The sequence below is a fragment of the Cervus canadensis genome, chromosome 10 (assembly GCF_019320065.1).
Source record: "Cervus canadensis isolate Bull #8, Minnesota chromosome 10, ASM1932006v1, whole genome shotgun sequence".
Taxonomy (NCBI): Eukaryota; Metazoa; Chordata; class Mammalia; order Artiodactyla; family Cervidae; genus Cervus; species Cervus canadensis.
Genome location: NC_057395.1, coordinates 63,202,633 through 63,223,650, shown reverse-complemented (window position 1 = coordinate 63,223,650; position 21,018 = coordinate 63,202,633). Strand labels below are relative to the sequence as shown.

The 21,018-nt window shown below is 38.4% G+C and overlaps 1 protein-coding gene across 2 annotated transcripts in view; it reads left to right on the top strand.

Annotated features, from left to right (window-relative positions):
* The first annotated feature begins 430 nt into the window (after positions 1–430).
* Positions 431–21,018, top strand: part of LOC122447897 (transient receptor potential cation channel subfamily C member 4 associated protein) — a 68,592-nt gene continuing 48,004 nt past the window's right edge. Inside the window, exons 1-3 of one of the 2 annotated variants that reach the window (XM_043478630.1) lie at positions 431–637; positions 14,129–14,257; positions 16,588–16,704. In XM_043478630.1, the coding sequence (XP_043334565.1) occupies positions 470–637; positions 14,129–14,257; positions 16,588–16,704 (414 nt within the window). In that variant the 5' untranslated portion in view covers positions 431–469. The remainder of the gene's footprint in view (positions 638–14,128; positions 14,258–16,587; positions 16,705–21,018) is intronic. The other variant, XM_043478629.1, reaches the window with a different exon arrangement.

Below are 21,018 nucleotides of genomic sequence, written 5' to 3'. Positions count from 1 at the left end.
GCTCCCAGGAACTACCGATTGAATGAACTCGGGAAAATGAGGCTCAGGGAGGTCCGTGGCGAGTCCCAGCAGAAAGAAGCAGGTGGGAATCAGAACAGGCGGCCTGATTCCTGGTCTGGAACCCAAGATCTTTTCCTAGTCATTTGATTGTAACCTCCCCAAATTGGCTAGAAATGAGAGACTGCGCACGCAGGGACTTGTCTTCGACCTCGAGGGACCTCAGTGAAATGCTGGACCGAGGGGCCAGGAGGACAAGTGGCGCAAGAAACGCCCCATCGCTCTCTCTCATCTGCCCGCCTGAGAGCAAGACTACATTTCCCAGCAGCCCCAGCGGCACGCACAGCCCCTGCCACGCGGCCTGCGCCTCCGCCGTCGGCCCACTGGGGGCGCTGCGGCGACCCCTCTGCCGCCCCGTAGAAATCTCCGCGGCCCCGGGGCCGCTTGCTTCCTGTTTGTCGGACGAGGAGACATGGCGGCGGCGCCGGCGGCTGCTGGGTCTGGGGCCGGCCGAGGGCGACGGGCGGCGGCAACGGTGGCGGCTTGGGGCGGATGGGGCGGCCGGCCACGGCCGGGTAACATTCTGCTGCAGCTGCGGCAGGGCCAGCTGACCGGCCGGGGCCTGGCCCGGGCCGTGCAGGTATGAAGCCGGCCCGGAGGGGCGGGGCGGGGTGGACCGGGCGGGAGCTGGCGGGGGGCCGGGGAAGAGGCCTTTCCAGGCCGCCGCAGTACGGGCCTGACCCCTCTTGGCCGGTCGCGGGGCCTCTCTGTAGGCTGTCCCGACGCTGTCAGCCGCGGAAGGGCAATGGGCAGCGGCAGGCTAGAGGCTCCGGGTTAGGGGCCGAGCCGGGCTGGGCTGCATCGGGCACTGATGGCGTGTACGAGTCCTGGGCCCAGCTCCTGGATCCTCCCTTCCTTGCGCCACGTCTGCACGTCTGGGGGACCCTGGGCGAGTTTGCTTTAGCCTCTACGGGCCGCGAGTTTCTCCGCGATGAACTGGGCGGTGGGTCATCTTTGCAGCCACCAAACGGTTCCCAAGTCATCATAAATGTCATTCTCTCGGAGAGGCCTTTCCTTGACATAACGCCTCCCCCCCTTCTAAAGTAGGTCCCCATTGTTAGTCAGTTACAGCCCGGAATTCGTTTCGTTCACATTACTTTCTTAGTCTCTAATTACATATTTCTTTGTTGTCTACTCTTTTTCTCGCCTGTATCTTACATTACGCTGAGCTCCAACGGGTGCAGGGACTGTATCTGTGTTGCGTGTGTAAAGCGTCATGGTTAACAACTAGGGTTCCGGAGTCAGGCCTGGATTCAGAACCCTGCTGTCTCTTGGTTGGGCAAGTTTACCTTTCTGTGCCTCAGTTTCCTCTTTTGTGAAATGGAGATGATAATTAGTAACCAACATGTTAAGGTGTTGTGAGGATCAAAGACAATTGTGTAAAGCGTTAAATGCGTTTCTGGTGTATAGTAAAAAGCTGAAGGATAATCAGTTAATATTAATGCAGTACTTGTTACCTAGCTTATGCTACGTGCCTATTATATGATTAGTTTTTTTTTTTTTTAATGAATGAAGAACACTGCTTTAGGGTAAATCAGGATGAATAAGACCAAGGTTGCTCGCTCCTCCCCTTCTCCCTCATCTTGTTCCCAGAACGTACCTTGTAAACACACCTGTAAAACATTAGCTTAACTTAAGGACAGCTATTGCATAAAGAAACTTTTTTTTTTGGTCAAATAAAGAAACTTTTAAGTATGTACAGGAAACTAATAAAGTGATTGCTGGAGTGGGAATTGGGTAGATGAGGGAGAGAATGAGAGAGAAATTTTTCATAGTAACTTAGTTTTGAGCCATTTTAATATTATATGGTTAAAAGGACATATATATGTGTGTTTGTATGGGTTACAGATGAAGAAGCAGTTCTGGGTGAGCAGTATTTTCCTTGCCGTAAGATAACCATGGATCAGCAACTTTTTCCCCTTTGCATTCTTCTCTATCTGCCTTAAGATCCTGGAAATACTTGCTCTGTCCTTTAACCCAAAGACTTACTGACCTAGGTAGGTAGGAACGGGCAGAAAGGGAACTCAACTCACCTTTATTGAGTACATACTTTGGATCAAGCATTGTGCAAGTTATACAGTGTCTTTATTTCATTCTCAAGTCTTTTTTTTTTTTTTTTTTTCATTCTCAAGTCTTTTGAATCAAGTGCCAGGACTCATCTCTTAACACCAATGAAGAAACTGAGGCTCAGAAAGATTAGGTAATTTGCTCCTAAGCACTCTTCTTGATAATCTTCGAGAGCAATAGAGAGCCACCAAAGTTCTTTAACTTAATGAATGAAAGAAAATTAAGTTCTTCACATTTAATTTGTACCCAATGCTGGATGACTTGGAATGGAAGGAGACTGGAGAAACTCATCGGATAGAAGGTGCTGGAATGTTCTTGAGCCCCATTTATAGTCTGTGGTAATAATTGATTACCACATTAATTACCGCCAGTAGTATGGTAATCAAGTTGTATACAGACAAGTGTGGGAGCTATTTCAGAGGTTAAGACGGAGGTTCCTTTCCAAAACTATAGTGAGGTGGGGATCTTCATGTTTCCAATGTGTCCCTTCTTAGTAACTTTCTTTGATCTCTTCCTTGCTCCACTGTTTTTCCTCCCCCACATTGCAGAGTAAATTATTTCCTCATGACACAGTGAGTATATTCTCTTATGGCCTGTGGAATACTTGGAAAGACCAGGTTAAAATTTTCTTCTTTGCGTTTTAAACACATGAGGTAAAGTTTACCATCTTATTCATTTTTAAGTGTGCGGTCAGTAAGGATTCACACTGTTGTGAAGCAGATCTCCAGAACTTTTTCATCTTGTAAATCTGAAACTTGAGCCATTAAACTACTCTTTTCCCCTTCTCATAGCCCCTGGTAACCACCGTTCTACTACTTTCTGTTTCCATGAATTTGATTACTTTAAATACCTCACGTAAGTGGAATCATGCTTTGTTTGTCTTTTTGTGCCTGGCTTATTTAACTTAATACAACGTCTTCAAGGTTCATCCGTGTTGTAGTATGTAACAGGAATTACTTGGGAAAAACCAGATTTTGAAGTAAGATGGACCTGTATTGAACCCTAGTTCTGTCATTATTGCTAGATTATATTATATAACCTCTCTTAACCTCAGTTTCATTATTTCTAAAATGGCAATGCTGTTGGGGGAGGAGTAAGTGGAATAATATATCTAAAAAGCTTGCCCAGTGTATGGCATATAGTAGATGCTCAGTAAATAGTTGTCATCAGCTCATAGATCTGAGACTGGGCCTCTTGAAAGACTGTGTTTTATTTTTTTATGTGTCTGCAGAGCCTGAAACAGCACCAGTTGTTTGACCCTCAGGACTAAGGAAATTTTTTGATTTGAAATGCTGTATATGAGAGCTTTGTCTTTCTCAGTGCTGTCTCTTTGTATATCCCACACAGTCCCATGGCTTTAAAGAGTTCTAGAGTCAGATTACTTAGATTTGAATTCCAGCTCTGGTACATACTTGCTGTGTGTCTTTGAACAAGTAGTTTAATCTCTTTTTGCCTCAGTTTCTTCATTTATAAAATAGAGATAATCATGGGCTCTAGCTTGGTAAGGCTGTGGTAAGCACCAAGAGCATTTATACATGTAAAGCACTTAAAATGGTGTCTAAAATATAGTGGGCACGCTATAAAGATTAGCAAGTATTGTTTTTAGCAAAACTATATTCTGATAGATCCTAAATCTGTATGTCCATCCTGGTTTCCCCCTTTAGTTCCAGTTGGATACATCCAAATACTTTCTCAGCATCTCCACACAGACATCTAATAGGCACCTCGAAAACTTAATATGGCAAATACAGCCCACAAACCTGATCTTCCTCAAGTCCCAAATGGAACTTGAGAGGAGCCTGGGCGAAGACTCCGGGCTGAATGATTTAAAATGGGCCTATCCTACTTGGATTTTAGTGTGCCTTATTTTCATCTCTCCCTTTCAGTTTGTCCTCTGTCAAGGTAATAAAATATGCTGGTATAATGCTTTAGTGTTTACAGAGCCTGTCCAGATTTATCAGCACATTTGATCCCTAAAACATATCAGATCTTACAATCTCTTGCCTAAAACCCTCTAGTGGCATCCCATGGCAGTTGGTATCAAATTCAGGTTCCTTCCCTGGGGTGCACAGGACCCTGCATGGTCAGTGGGAATTGCAGGAAAGGGATAGACTAGGCAAGCCAACTCAACAGGTCATGACCCACCACACCTAGAGATACCACTTCAGTTTGGAGATCTGATGACAGGCTGGGTTATGGCATCCTGTTCTGTTTCCCAAATTCCATTCATCACTTCCTTCATGATTATTGGTATATCTAAATTCTACTTGAGTGTTATTTGCTTCATATGTATCTTTTTAGATTGACCCCTCTTTTTAAAAAAAATTGTTTTTTCAGTTGGCACTGCCTCTTTCAGCCTCGTTCTAAGCATTAACATTTGAAATCTTGAGGTTCAAATCAAATACTGTCTTCTTTGCCTGTCAAGGATAATTTGATATTGAAACTCCCCCGGTAGGATAAATTCTTTTAATTAAAAATATGGATAATATTTAAACAGGTTTTTATATTCACAAACCTTAAAATTCACTTTTAATTATATTAAAACATAACAGATTCCATTAAAGTGGATGAAAGCATTCATTGGTTAATATTATCAGAATAATCTAACAATGTCTTTTATCTTCATTAATTAAAGGTATTTAATCTTAATTAATCTTTAAGAAGGCTATTTACTTGCATTTAATTTATTTCGAGGCATTTGATATCTTACACTTAGAACTAAACAAATAAAATACACATTTTATGTTTATGGAATTTAACATTTAATTATTTAAAAAGAAAAGCACTAAAGACAAAAATAAGTCAATAAAAACTGTAAATGTCTGGACGTGTCACATTTACTAAATAGGTTGACAGCTTAGGCAGCATGATGTAAGAGATTATCACTCCTATAAACTGTCAAACCACAAGTACTCCAAGAGAAAAAACCCATACAACACCTGCCAAAAATTCAGCTTTGAAGATGCCTGGATGGTGGCTCTTTTCATCATACTACTCAGATGTTCACAAGGAAAACAAAATCCATATGATTATTTTTAAATGAGAGTAAATGCCTTGTAAGACAAACTGGTAGTAGTAAAAGAAATTCCATGTGAAGTTGAATATTTTGAATATGATTTGGAGAATCTCTGGGTATCATGAACCTTGTAAAAAATAACAGCAGTGCCCCCATTTTTCACCCCAAGTTCCACCCCCTGCCAGGCAGTCACTGTCCACACTGGCTGTTTTCTTTTGCAGGTGAAGAGTCCAGGAAACAGGAAAGCCAATATTCTAAATGACATAAGGCTAATACTTGACTGTACAGTTTTAAAGAGTTCTCTTCCTCTCTTCTCTTCCTTTTGTAGAGGATTAGGGTTTAATTCACAGCACCCTGTGCCACACATTTGGTCTCCGTGATTCTCCTAATGTGGTTATGTCAGTTTTGGCCATTGGTATTTTCATTATGATGATAGTGATAAGATATAATTGTTTATGGCAGAGCCATATGTATGCAACAATTATATTCCATGTAATGTGTTTTTCTTAGTTAAAAGCTGCCCTTTCTTCCCCTACTTTTTCATTTGAGACCTGTGTATAGTAGAATTCACCCTTTCAGTGTATAGTTCTATAACTTTTGACAAACACATGCAGTTGTGTGACCACCACTGTAGTTAAGATTCAGAAAGTTCCCCTGTAGTAGTTGGTCCCTTCCCCACCACCATCCCTTGGCAACTGCTCATCTGTTGTCTATCCTATTATACTGTTTTACTGACTGTCACAGAAATGGAATCGTTCCATATATAGACTTTTGAGTCTGACTTATTTCACTATAATCATCCTTATAAAATTTGCTTTACTTTTTGTTACAATTTACTACCAAATTCTAAAGCTCCTACTTTTTTCTTTTAAAAAGAAATTCTTCTTGGAACCCTCTGGCCCGCTTCAGCTTGGATTAGTTACTTGCTAGAGTAGCTGAATTTTGGGGGTTTCCCTTTACCAAATTCAGGACATTTTATTTCTTTTTCTCATGTTTTGGAGCTCTGTTTTCTGAATCCTGTGTTCCTTTTTCTTGGAGTACATTCTCTAGTAGCCACCTAAGAAAGCATACTTTCTTTTAAGTTTGTATGTCTGAAAATGTCTTTTTTTCCTTGTACTTGAGTATTTAGTTCAGCTGGGTATATAATTCTAAGTTAGAAGTTATTTTCCCTTTAAGTTTTAATGGCATATTATTCCATTATCTTTAAGCATTTGGTGTAACTGTCTAAAGGTTCTGTTGTCATTCTCTGTCCTTTGTGCATGACCTATATTCCCACTCCTTACCTCCTAAGAGCTTTTAGGGTCGTCTCTCTTTCTGGTCTTCTGTAATTTTAGCTGTAATATGCATTGATGAAAGTCTTCTTATTCATTGTGGGTACACTTTGGTAAATGTACATTAAAATGTGTAACAACTGTAATGAAGTCATGTCTATCACCTGACTAAGCCCTCTGCAAAATGATTGCACTAAGTGTTCTCTTAGGATCTTCCTATTTTTAAAAGACATTTTCTCTCCTTTGAAGTTTGGGCTACGATTGCTTTGGAGAACTTCATGGAATAAGTAAGATGTGAGTTGGTTCTGAAGAATGAGTAGACTTTTAACAGTAGCATAGATATTTCTCAGGAACACCATTCAGAAAGTCCTCATAACTGGCCATTAGAAGACAGAACAGAAAGTGAAGTGCTCCTGTGGGAAATCGGTGGGAGATAAGTTTAGATATTTGGGATTAAGGTGGGGAACGTAACTAACATTTATTGAACGTCCACAGTGTGCCATTGTGCATATAGTTGGCTTTTTTTTTTTTTAAGTTTATTGTTAAATATTTGACCTTTAAAAAGCTGTAATAAGCAATACCAGTGTATTATCACAGTAAACATGTACCCATGGCCAAATTTGAGAAGTTATTAATATATTTAATGCCCCTTTCATGTCAGTCCCTCTCTGCCGGAGGTAACATTTGTTTTGAGGAAGTAACATATACACATGTACAAAAGGGAGAAAAGTAAGTCTGCCTCACAGATGGCCTACTACCGCCTCTACTATCAGCCTCCAGTTCTACTCCCAGATGCAACTCTGTTTATTGATTTCTTGTGGATCCCTCTATCTAAGCTTAGTAAACAAATATGTCTCTCTATTCTTCCTTACACAAGTGATACTGTACTATACATACTATTGTGTGGTATGTATACATACTATGTGCTTTTAGCTTTTTTCACTTAAAAATGTATTTTAGAGATCCTTCCATAATCAGTACATAAGATTATTTTATTTTAGGCATTTATAAAACTTTCTGTGTTGAAATGCACAAATAAAAATGCACAAAGATAAATGAACAGCTCAAAATTATCTGCTGTGTAGCAAATACAGCATTACCTCTGTACTCCTTACTAACCTCTCTCTCTGCACTTCTTCCCCTCAAATGAAATCGCTAGTCTAACTTCTAACTTTGCATTTAGTCATACTAGTTTTTATACTTCATACAGATAGCATCAGGGCTTCCCAGGTGGCACAGTGGTAGAGACTCTGCCTGCCAATCCAAGAGATGCAGGATCAATCCATGGGTTGGGAAGATTTCCTGGTGGAGGAAATGGCAACCCACTCTAGTATTCTTGCCTGGAAAATCCCATGGACAGAAGAGCCTGGTAGGCTATAGTCCATGAGGTCGCAAAGAGTTGGACACGCCTGAGCACACACATGCATACGTACATCCATACATAGAATCAAACGGTATGTACTAAGTCTGCCTTCTGCCTTTTTTCAGTCCACATTGTGAGATTCATCCGTGATGACAGGTAAAGCTGTAGTTCATTCATTTTCATTGCTATATAATATTAAACCACAGTTAATTTGTTGTAATTTTGATGAGTATTTGGGATCTTTCCTGTTTTTGGCGGTTTTGAATAATGTTTATGTGAACATTCTTGTACTTGTCTCTTGAAGCGTATCTGTGCAATTTCTTTGGGGTGTACTCTTAGACGTAGAGTTGCTAGGTTATAGGGTGTACATGGGTTTAGCATCAGCAGCTAAACAGTTTCCCAGATGGTTGTACTAATTTACAGTCCCACCAGCAGTGTATGCGAGCGAGTTCCTATTCCATGTTCTGACTAACCTGTGGGGTTGCCAGTCTTTTTAGTTTTAGTCATTCTAGTGTGTGAGAAGTGGCATCTCATGATTTCAGTGTGTTTCCCTCATGACTAGTGAAGTTAAGCATCTTTTCAGGAGTTTATTGGCCATTTGGACTTTCTGTCTTGTGGATTACCTGTCTAAATCTTTTACATATTTTTCTGGTGGGGTTTTTCATTTAAAATAAATTTTTATTTGAAGTTCTTTTTGTTTGCTGGATATGAGCCCTTTGTAGTTATATTTGGCAGATATCTTCTCTTATTTGGTGGCTTGCCTTTCTAGTCTCTCAAAAGATCTTTTGATAAACAGAAGTGCTTAATTTTAATGCCACTATTTTCCCTTATGGTTAGTGCTTTTTGTATTCTGTTTACTGAATCTTTACCTACTCTAAGGTCATGAAGATACTCTGCTTATCTTCTAGAAGCTTTACTGTTTTGCCTTTGCCATTGAAATATATGTTCTGCTTGGAATTTATTTTTGGGTGTGGTGTGAGCTTTTCATAGAGATATCAAGTTGACTAGTTATTTATTGAAAAGTCTTTTTTGCCCCTCCAGTGCTCTGTAGTGTTTGTTTCCACATCTGTTTCATGTCTGTTCTGTTCCTCTGTCTGATTTGTCCATTTACCCTTGTGCTAATATCACATTGTCTTATTTTCTGTAATTTTATGTGCTGATTTTGTTCATAGAATATTGAATCAGAAGAGCAGCTTCTCCTACTTTTCTTCAAGAATTCCTTGGCTTTTCTTGGTCCTTTGCCATTTCCATATACATTTTTGAGTGAGTGTGTACGTTTTTACAACAGAATTTTGATTGGGATTGCTTTCAGTCTGTTCAATGCAGCACACTCATTCTCTCCTTCCCTTACATCTCTTTTTCTCTGATTTAATCTTCCTTAATCTCTCTTGATGATATTTTATAGTTTTCTATGTAGTGGTCTTTGTTAGATTCATTCCTTGGCATTTGACGTGATTTGATGGTATCGTAAATAGCATTTTTAAAATCACGTTTTCTAACTGTAGCTGAAATATAAAAACAAGATTGGTTTGTGTATTGCTGCAGCATTTATATTGCCCTTGTATTTTAATACTTTAGATTATTTTGGATTGTGTATGTGTACAGTCATCTGCAAGTATATCTGCAAATGAAGCTTTTATTTTATCCCTTCCTATCTTACATCTTTTTTTTTCTTACCTAACTGCTGTTTGGGATGCTCCTGCACAGTGAATTGAAGTGGCATGTTACTGATCTAAGAGGTAGAGCCTTCAACATTTAACCATTAAGTATGATGTTTGTTGAATATTTTCCAATAAGAGTATCTGTAGATACTCTTATTAGTTCATTTCTTTTCTGAGTTTCTGTGTTGAATTCCATCAAAATGCTTTTTCTGCGTTGAGATGTTAATATAATTGTTTTCCTTTGTGTTATTAATATGATGAATTACACTGAGTAAACTTTTCAAATATTGAACCAAATCTGAATTTCTGCTTCAGAACGTCATCCTTTTTATAGATTGCTAAATTTGATTCCTAATTTTCTTATTAGGATTTTTTTCCTTCTGTGTTTATGAATGAGAATGGCCTATAATTTTCCTTTCACCAGGTTTTGGTATAAGTTTATCCTGGCCACTAGTCATAGTTTTAGTTGGACCCACAAATTTTGATCTGTAGTATTTTCATTGTCATTTATTTCAGAATATTTTCAAATTTCTCCTTGGATTTCTTCTTTGACCTATGCATTTTTAAGAGGTATATTTTTTAATTTATGAACATCAGGGTTTTATAATCTTTCTGTTACAGGTTTTAGGCTGATTGCACTGCAGTCAGAGAATATAGTTTGTGTTTTGATTCATTTAGATATGTATTGAAATTTGCTCCATGGCCCACCAACTGGGCATTTTGTAAATGTTCTGTGTACTTGCAAAGAATGTAGAGAGTGGCTGTTAAATGTAGTGTCCATTTCTGCAGTGAAGCCGTCTGGAATTTTCGTCAGTTCAGTTCAGTCGCTCAGTTGTGGCCGACTCTTTGGGACCTCATGGACTGCAGCACACCAGGCCTCCCTGTCCATCACCAACTCCTGGAGTTTACTCAGATTCATGTCCGTTGAGTCAGTGATGCCATCCAGCCATCTCATCAATATGGAGAATATTGCCATATTAGAAATATTAAGTCTTCCAGTCTCTGAGCTTGAATGGCTTTCCATTTATTTAGGCATTCTTTACTTTAATTTCTTTCAATGATGTTTTGTGTTTCATTGTACAGATCTTATATTTTGTTAAATTTATTCATAAGTATTCTTTTTGATGCTGTTACAAATGGGATTGTTTTCTTATTTTCACTTTTGGATTGTTGATTGCAGATGCGTAAAAATTCAGGTGATTTTTGTATATTGAAACCTTTTTGTATCCTGAAACCTTGCCAAGCTCATTTATTAGCTCTAAGTCTGTGTGTTGGTCTCCTTTGAAAAAAATGTCTGTTTAGGTCTTATGCCTGTTTTTAAATTGGATTGTTTACTATTTTTTCCTCTATTTTTTCTGTTGAAGTATAGTTGATTTATAACATCCTTAATGTTATGCTAATTTGTGCTAATTAGTTTTTTGTAGTTTTGATTTGAGTTGTGTGAGCTGTTTATATATTTTAGATATTAATCCCTTATTAGTTACATCATTTGCAAATATTTTCTATAATTCAGTAGGTTCTGCCTTTTCATTTTGTTGATGGCTTCCTTTGCTGTGCAAAGGCTTTTAAGTTTAATCAGGTCCCACTTGTTTTTGTTTCTTTTGCCTGAGGAGGCAGATACAGAAAACATACTGCTGTGATTTATGTCAGTGTTCTGCCTCTCTTCTCTTCTAAGAGTTTTTTGGTTTCTGGTCTTACATTTAGGTCTTCAATCTATTTTGAGTTTATTTTTTATATTGTGTGAAAAAATGTTCAAATTTCTTTTTTAAAAAATTTATTTAATTGAAGTATAGTTGATTTACAATGTTGTGTTACACATTTCATTGTTTTACATATAGCTGTACAGTTTTCCCAACACTGCTTATTAAAGAGGCTGTCTTTTCACTGTTTTTTTTGTTTTTGTTTTTTTTTTTAATATTTATTCATTTATTTGGCTGCACCAGGTCTTAGTTGCAGCATGTGGGATCTAGTTCCCTGACCAGGGATCAAACCTGGGCCCCCTGCATTGGGAGCTCAGAGTCTTAACCACTGGGCCAGCAGGGAAGTTCCTGTCTTTTCACTATTGTATATTCTTGTTGGTTTTGTTGTAAATTAATTGACCATAAGTGGTGGATTTATTTCTGGTCTTTCTGTTTTGTTCCATTGATCTATGTGTCTGCATCCATGTGCCAGTACTGTGCAGTTTTGGTTCCTGTAGTTCTGTAGTATAGTCTGAATCAGGGAGCGTGATACCACCAGCTTTGTTCTTTTTTTTTTCAGGATGGTTGTGGCAGTTCTGGATCTTTTGTGGTTCCATATACATTTTAGGAATTTGTTCTAGTTCTGTGAAAAATGCCATGGATATTTTGATAGGGATTGCATTAAATCTGTAGATTGCTTTGAGGGTATGGATGTTTTAACTAGTCTTCTAATACAAGACACAGGATATCTTTCCATTTCTATGTATCATCCTTAATTACTTCATTGTTTTACAGTTTTCAGAGTTTTACAGTTTCAGGAGGTTTTCACCTCCTTGATTAAGTTTATTTCTAGGTATTCTTTTAATGTCTTTGGTTTTGGTATCAGGGTAATACTAGCCTCATAGAATGAGTTGAGAAGTGTTCCTTCTTCTGTTTTTGGAAGAATTTATGAAGTATTTGCCGATTTCTCTTTAAATGTTCAATAGAGTTTACTAGTGAAGCATCTGAACTTGGGCTTCTCTTTATGGGTTGCTTCCTTCCTTCATCCCTCCCTCTTTTTCTTCCTTTTGTATTAAATCACTAATTTGATCTCTCTAATTGTTGTAGGTATATCACATTTTCTGTTTCTTCTTAAGTTAGTTTCTGTTATTTGTGTCCTTCTGAGAATTTATATGTTTCATCTAATTTATGTAAGTTTGTTGGCATACAGTTGCTCCTAGTATTTCCATGTAATCCTTTTTATCTCCTTAAAATTGGTAGTTGTTTCCTCTTTCATTCCTGAATATATAGTAATTTGAGTCAATGTAAGTTAGTCAGTGTAACTATTTTCAATATTGTTGGTCTTTTCAAAGAACCAAATTTGATTTTGTTGATTTTTTTTTCTGTTATTTTTCTTTTCTCTCTATCACTTATTTTTGCAAGGATCTTTTTAATTTCCTCATGCTTGCTTTGGGTTGGGTTTACTCCATTTCCCCCCTAGTTTCTCATGATAGAAGATAAGATAATCTGAGATTGCTCTCCTTTTTAATATAAATGTTTATAGCTATAAACTTGTAAGCACTGCTTTTGCTGAGTCCCATGAAACCATTGTAGTTTTCTGTCTTTATCCTTTCAAGGAAGGGAAAGGTGTTTTTGTTTTGTTTTGTTTTTTTTCATTGTTTTGGGTTTTGCCTTAATTTGAGTTTGCTTGAAGAGTATAACATTTCTGATAATCATTTAGACCTACAGAAATGGTAATTTCCTACGGCTCACCCTAATACAAATACTCAGAAACATTTCATTATCTTTCGTGACCCTTGAATTATTTTATGTTTACAATCTAAGAAAACGAGCTCAGGAAGAGTAATGGGACTTGTCCAAGATCAGAGTACTGATGTGCATCAGGATAGGCCAAGCTGTTACTGAAGACCTGCACGTCCTTTGTAAGCTGCAGTGAGCTTTTGATCTAATTGAGGGACAAGTCTACATGAAAATAATTCACTCCTGGCACCGATAATGCCATATTCCCAAAATAGACACTGCCATGATTAATGAACCTGTCATTAGACTAGGCTATTGCTCATGCCTTCCAACACTTACTGAGTCCCTGCTCTGTGCCTGGCGCTCTTTGCGAGAAAGAAGGTTTGCATAATAAACACAGCCTGGCACCTACTCTCTAGTGGGGCAGGGGTGGGCGGTGGTTAGGGCAAATGAACCAGCAATTATGGTACAGGATGATCAATGTTAGATAAGGTCCCAGACCCTCTTAGAAAGGAGAGAGAGGAAGTCCTATCAAGGAAATTTTCTGTTTTTTTGACTTGCATTTTGAAGGAGAAAGAACTTTCTAGGTAGAAAAGACAGGGAGCAGGGAAGGAGCTTTCCAGGTAGAAAAGACATCCAAAAATGTTCTGTGGCATAGAGTTCACCCTTGAACAACACAGGGGCTTAGTGCTGACGCTTCACAGTCAAAATTCTTGTATAACTTAAGAATCGGCCCTCTGTACCCACAGTTTCCCTGCACCTGCAGATTCAACCAGACATGGATTGTGTAGTACTGTAGTATTTACTATTGAAAAAGATTTCTCATGTAAGTGGACTCATGCAGTTCAAACCTGTATATATGTGTGTGTAAATTATTACCCCTCTTGCTCCCAACTTAGGTTTATTTTCTCCCCACACAGGTGGCATACCTATATACAGGTACACTAGAGCCATGTACAGGGGAGGAACACGTGCAAAGATGCATAGAGAGAGAACACATACATTTGGAGCCTAGCGTGTGCATTGGGCAAAGAAGAAGTTAAGAGAGGACAGCAGGTCATAGAATAGGAAGGGGGTGTATCATAAACAAGGAGCTGGACTTTGACCTTACAGGCTGTCGGGGAACTTTTGAAGGTTTCTAGAAAGACCTTTGACTTACTTGTCCTGGGTGGGATTGGGAGCCAGCTGCTCTCTTTTGCTGTGTGTGCTAGTGGTTCTTTCCTCACCAGTAATAGTTTCCTCTTTTTTTTTTTTTTTTCCCTTTGGACTTACAGTTCACTGAAACTTTTTTGATGGAACGGGACAAACAGTCCAAATGGAGTGGAATTCCGCAGCTGCTCCTTAAGCTGTATGCGACCAGCCACCTCCACAGTGACTTTGTTGAATGCCAGAACATCCTCAAGGTAACTGTTGGGGGCGTTGGAGGGGCTGCATTCGGGGCCTGCAGGTGATACTAGACATCTGGGTTATTCCCCTTCTTCAGTCTGCTTTTTAAAATAGCCTGTATTGAGTAAGCTGTAGAAAATTTGGGAAGTTAAGAAAAAGCACAAAGAAGAAAATAAAAATCACCTATAATCCCATCACCCAGAGATAATCACCATTAAGTTCCTGGTGTATATACTTCTGGGTTTTATTCACACTTGTTTTGTCCTAGTACTTGCCTAATTAAGCAGGCCTTGCTCTGGGATTGGGATACATTCTTTTTCAATGGGATTTAAAAGATCCCATTTTGGTGAGACTTCAAGGAAGTGGCCTTGTGGTTGTTGATAAGTATGACTGGCATCTGAAGGTGAAGGGACTTGGAAAGAGTGCAGAGACATCCAGGGCAGTTGTTCTCAATCTAAAGTGTGTATCAGAGTCATGTGGAAGCCTTGTTAACGGTGGGCCCTGCCAGTAGAATTTCTGATTTAGTAGGTCAAACTTCATATTGGGAAAGCAGGTCCAACTTTGAATTTAGATTACTGGCTCTAATGTAGCTAAAATCTATGCAAGTTATATTTGATCATAATAAAATATGTTTTTCAGATGTGAAGTTCTGTTTATTATCTTACATAAATCATTTTTTAAATACTAATAGGGCCAAATAAGTTTAATCTTTACCTTTCAGAAGAGATGTTTTATCTACACAACTTTTTTTGTAAATTGAAGATTATTCCCAAATAAAACTTTATAAAAAGATGTTTGTGTTCTTGATTTTCTCACAGTTTGATTTAGGATAGAAATAATTATAGTGTCTTATGCTTGCTTGAAAACATTTTGTGAAGAATTATACATTATTTCATTTGATTCCTGCAAAATCTCTGAGATATGAGGTAGATGAAAGAGGGAAATTAATCTCTGTGAGTGCTTGCTATCATTATTTCTTTATGCATTCAATGAAATTTACCATGGACCAGGCATATTTAATTTTTATGATAAAACTCTGTGAGATGAGTGGTATTAGTGGATTAGTCCAAAATACTTTGATTGCATGTAACAGTAACCCACCCAGATTAGCTAAAAAGATTCTTTATTGTGTCACATCTTCAGAAAGTGCAGATGTGAATTCAGGGGCCAAATAGAGTTAGGCAGTCTGTTTCTTTTCTTGACATCTGTGTGTGGCCTCGTATTCTTTCACAGAAGTAGGGCTGTTACCTGAAGAAGAGGAAAGGAGATACAGAGCAGGAAAATCCAGATGTCTTCTCCATTTCCTTTCTCAGTTGAGAAAACAGACTCAGCATAATCCACCCACCATCATATGGTTATCATTATGATGAGCCCAGATTTGTCCTACTCCTGAAACCAGCTTCCATTGTACTGTGTTGCCAGCAGAATTACATTATAGTTTTATAAATGAGAGAAATGAAACCCAGAGGAAGTAGTTCTCCCACTAATTATGTGACCTTGTACAACTTTGTAATTTTTGTTTTTTAACCTGTACAGTGGGTCAAACTATACTCACTTCATTGAATTATTTTAAGGATTAAATGTACTTAAGTATAGAAATCCGGTGCTTGTCATGTAATAGGTTATCTGTAAGAGAGAGTTCTGCTTTTTCTTAATGAGTGGTACTTGGACCAACATCAACATCACTTGGGTACTTATGATAAATGCACATTCTCAGGCTCCAGCCCAGACCTATTAAATCAGAAACTGCAGGTGGGACCCAGCAGTCTGGGTTTTAACATGTCCTTCAGATGATTGGATGCTCACCACTGTGTGAGAACTGCTGCTCTAATCCGGTGTGTCCCATCCTCCCTTGAGGTTCCTGAGAAGAGAGCATAATGAGCAGGAGTGTATTCTTCCTGCTCTTTCTCCTGTTTGACCCACAATAGGTATGCTTTCTTTTGTAAGCACAGACTCAGGAGCCAGACATCCTAGGTTTAAGTCCTGACTCTATCACATACCCTATTTGACATTGACAACTTCTTTGTGTCTTAGTTTCCTTATCTGTAAAATTGGGCCAATACATTACTGTTACATCACAGAGTTGTGAGGATTAAAAGAGGTAACATATGAAGAACCATGCCTGGTACATAATAAGCATTTAATAAGTTAGCTTCTACTATGATTACAACAACTTTTATCATATCAGCTTTTCTGTAAGTTGGCTTTTTTTTTTTTTTTGGTTCATTGTGGAGGCTGTCTTTGGCCTCATGGGAATTCAATTTGTGACTAAAATGCAAACTGTTCTTTTGGTGTCTGGTTTGTGTTGGATACTAAAACTCAATGTCTCGGTATCCCTTTTCACTAGGAAATTTCTCCTCTTCTCTCCATGGAGGCTATGGCATTTGTTACTGAAGAGAGGAAACTTACCCAAGAAACCACTTATCCAAATACTTATATTTTTGACTTGTTTGGAGGTGTTGATGTAAGTCATTGTTTATTATTACTACTGCTAATTTAATGGCTTGGGAACTTTTGAAATGGGAACTAGGAAGCGTTTTAGAATTTATAGCTAGCATTTCAGAATTTTCTCCTTTAGAAGCTCCATGGGATTCACCTGTGTTGAAGTACCATAGTTTTTACATTGAAAGAGTTTATTTATGTGAATTGATAATAATATCAACTTTTTTAAGGCACAGAGTTAATGTTTCCTAGTTCAGCTGTGATTACTAGTTTTTTTTTTTGTCCTTCCAGAGATGTAATATATATATATATGTGTGTGTGTGTGTAAATAGTTACCCTGACTGTCCCCACCTTAGGATTATATTCTCCCCATATAGAAGTAGCATATCATATATAGGTACCTTGCTTGCTTTTTTCGTGTAATTCTGTAACTTGGAGGTAGATTCATTTTAGTACGTGTAAATCTGCCTCATTATTATTAACAGCTATATAGTATTCCCTGGTATGATTTTACCATTATTTACCCAGGCCTTAGTTGATGGACATTTAGCTTTCTCAGCACCGTTCCTATCAAACAAGGTTGCAGTAAGTTTTTTGTACATGTGTGTACTGTATACTTTTAGGATCAAAGCATATGTCTTTTATTGTTTATAAACTTACCAATTTATGTACCTAAAAGACTTTATCAACTAACATCCCCAGTAACGAAGAAGAGTGTCTTTTTATCCACTCCATCACCAACACAGTGTGTTTATGTGTATTTTTATGGACTTTGTTATCGAGGTATAACCTGCATACAGTGAAGTATGTCAGTAACTACGAGAGGATAAATTCACCTTTGCCAAACCACGAAATAGAACATTACCAACACATAGTAGCCTCTTTCACTAAACAGTATGTTTTACGTATTTTAAATATTTGCTAAGCAGATATGAGAGAAATGATATTTCTTCATAGTTTTTAAAAATTTTATTGAGATATAGTTCACATCATATAATTTAATTATATGTTAGATTATTGAGATATAGTTATTATTAGAAGTTAGATTATTGAGATATAGTTCACATCACCCATTTAAAGTGTACAATTCAGTAGTTTTTAGTGTATTTGTCGATATGTGAAACCACCACCACAGTCACTCTAGAACATTTTTATCACCCAGAAAAGAAACTCCATATGTTTAAGCTATCACTCTCGCACTCCTCCAACCACCAGCCCCATCATAGGCAACTGTTACTCCACTTTGTCTTTATAGATAACCTTGTCTTGGACATTTCATATGAACAGAGTCACATAATATGTGATCTTTTGTTGTTGGTGTGTTTCACTTGGTTTAATGTTTTCAAGGTTCATCCCCATTATATCGTGAATGTTTCAGCACTTTTTTCTATTTTATGGTTGAATAATACTCTACTGTGTGAATATACCACATTTTGTATGTTCATTCGTCAGTGGACACTTGGGCTATTTCTACCTTTTGACTATTACAAATAATGCTGCTCTTAACATTTGTGTACAAGTTTGTGTGTAGAAATACCTTTTCATTAATCTTGGGTATATACCTAAAAGTGGGATAGATGGATCATATAGTAGCTCTTGTATTTAATTCTTTGAGGATTTGTCAGACTGTTTTCCAAAGCAGCCACACCATTTTACATACCCACCAGCAATGCACAAGGGTTCTAATTTTTCCACATCCTCTTCAGCACTGGCTATTCTCTCTGCTTTTGATTACAGCCATCCTACTGAGTGTGAAGTGTTACTTCATTGTGGTTTTGACCTGCATTTTCCTGTTGCCTAATGCTATTGAACATTATTTTATGTGCTTCTAGGTCATTTTTTTGTCTTCTTTGGAAAATATTGTTATTATGAATTCTAAGAATATGAGTTATGAATTATGCATAGTTTTAAAATTTTATATCTTTCTATGAGTGGAATTGAATATCTTTTCATGTGTTTATAAGTAATTCCTTTTTTTTTTTTTCCTATTTATTAAGCCCTTCTCTTATTGATTTTTGTGTTAGTTCAGGCTGCTATAGCAATATTCACAGATTGAGTGGTTTATGAACAACAGATTTATTTCTCAAAGTTCTAGAGGCTGGGAAGTCCAGGATCATGGCACTGGCAGATTTGGTGTCTCGTGAAGATCCTCTTCTGGGTTGCAAACTGCCAGCTTCTCCTGTGTCCACACATGATGAAGGGGCTAGGGAATCTCTCTGGAACCTCGTTCATAAGGTGTAATACCATTCATGGGTGCTCTGCCCTCATAACCTAATCACCACCCAAAGGCCCCACCTCCTAATGGCATCACATTGGGCATTAGGATTTAGCATGACTTTCAGGAGACACTAACGTGCAGATTATAGTAACTTGTAAGTACTCAGTTTTTAAAGATCCTTTGTCATAAGTGTTCTATTTTTTTCCCCTAGTTTAAATATTGAATTTTGACTTTGTTTATGGTACGTTTTAATGTGGAACTTTTTAGGTTTACTAAAAAGTAAAAGTTGTTTACTTTTTAGGTTGTCAAACTGATCAGTCTTTCCTTCCATGGGTTCAGAGTTTTTCTTTTCCCGTTGTTGAATTGTAAACTATGTCTTTATTTCCATCTAATATTTCAAAGTTTTTATCATGTATGATTAATTTTTGCACCACTTGAAATTCATTTTGATGTAATGAGTGAGGGTACTGGAATCCTGCTTCTTTTTTCTCAGATATCTGTCCTTTCCCCTGTCCCTGGGAACATGAGGGAGGCTTTCAGGGTGTTGTGGTTGTGTTGATCTGGGTGTTGATTGTGTTGGAATGAGATTCACTTTGTGAAAACTGGAGCTGTGTGTTTACAATTTATACTGTTAGCTCTGTTAGGTTGTTCAGTTCAGTTCAGTCACTCAGTCGGTTCCGACTCTTTGCGACCCCATGGACTGCAGCACACCAGGCCTCCCTGTCCATTACCAGCTCCCGGAGTTTACTCAAACTCATGTCCATTGAGTCGGTGATGCCATCCAACCATCTCATCCTCTGTCGTTCCCTTCTCCTCCCACCTTCAATCTTTCCCAGCATCAGGGTCTTTTCAAATGAGTCAGTTCTTCACATCAGGTGACTAAAGTATTGGAGTTTCAACTTCAACTTCAGTCCTTCCAATGAATATTCAGTCCTGATTTCCTTTAGGATGGACTGGTTGGATCTCCTTGCAGTCCAAGGGACTCTCAAGGGTCTTCTGCAACACCACAGTTCAAAAGCATCAATTCTTCAGCACTCAGCTTTCTTCATAGTCCAACTCTCACGTGCATACATGACTACTGGAGAAACCATAGCCTTGACTAGACGGACCTTTGTTGGCAAAGTAATGTCTCTGCTTTTTAATATGCTGTCTAGGTTGGTCATAACTTTGCTTCCAAGGAGCATGCGTCTTTTAATTTCATGGCTGCAGTCACCATCTGCAGTGATTTTGGAGCCCCCCAAAATAAAGTCTGCCACCGTTTCCCCATCTGTTTGCTATGAAGTGATGGGACCGGATATCATGATCTTAGTTTTCTGAATGTTGAGCTTTAAGCCAACTTTTCACTCTCCTCTTTCACTTTCATCAAGAGGCTCTTTAGTTCTTCCTCACTTTCTGCCATAAGGGTGGTGTCACCTGCATATCTGAGGTTATTGATATGTCTCCTGGCAGTCTTGATTCCAGCTTGTGCTTCATCTAGCCCAGCGTTTATCATGATGTATACTGCAGGGTGACAATATACAGCCTTGACGTACTCCTTTTCCTATTTGGAACCAGTCTGTTGTTCCATGTCCAGTTCTAACTGTTGCTTCCTGACCTGCATACAGGTTTCTCAAGAGGCAGTTCAGGTGGTCTGGTATTCCCATCTCTTTCAGAATTTTCCAGTTTATTGTGATCCACACAATCAAAGGCTTTGGCACAGTCAGCAAAGCAGAAATAGATGTTTTTCTGGAACTCTCTTGCTTTTTTGATGATCCAGTGGATGTTGGCAATTTCATCTCTGGTTCCTCTGCCTTTTCTAAAACCAGCTTGAAAATCTGGAGGTTCATGGTTCACGTATTGTTGAAGCCTGACTTGAAGAATTTTGAGCTAAAGAATTTGGAGCAAAGAATTACTTTGCTAGCGTGTGAGATGAGTGCAATTGTGTGGTAGTTTGAACATTCTTTGGCATTGCCTTTCTTTGGAACTGGAATGAAAACTGACCTTTTCCAGTCCTGTGGCCACTGCTGAGTTTTCCAAATTTGCTGGCATATTGAGTGCGGCACTTTCATAGCATCATCGTTCAGGATTTGAAATAGGTCAACTGGAATTCCATCACATCCACTAGCTTCGTTCATAGCA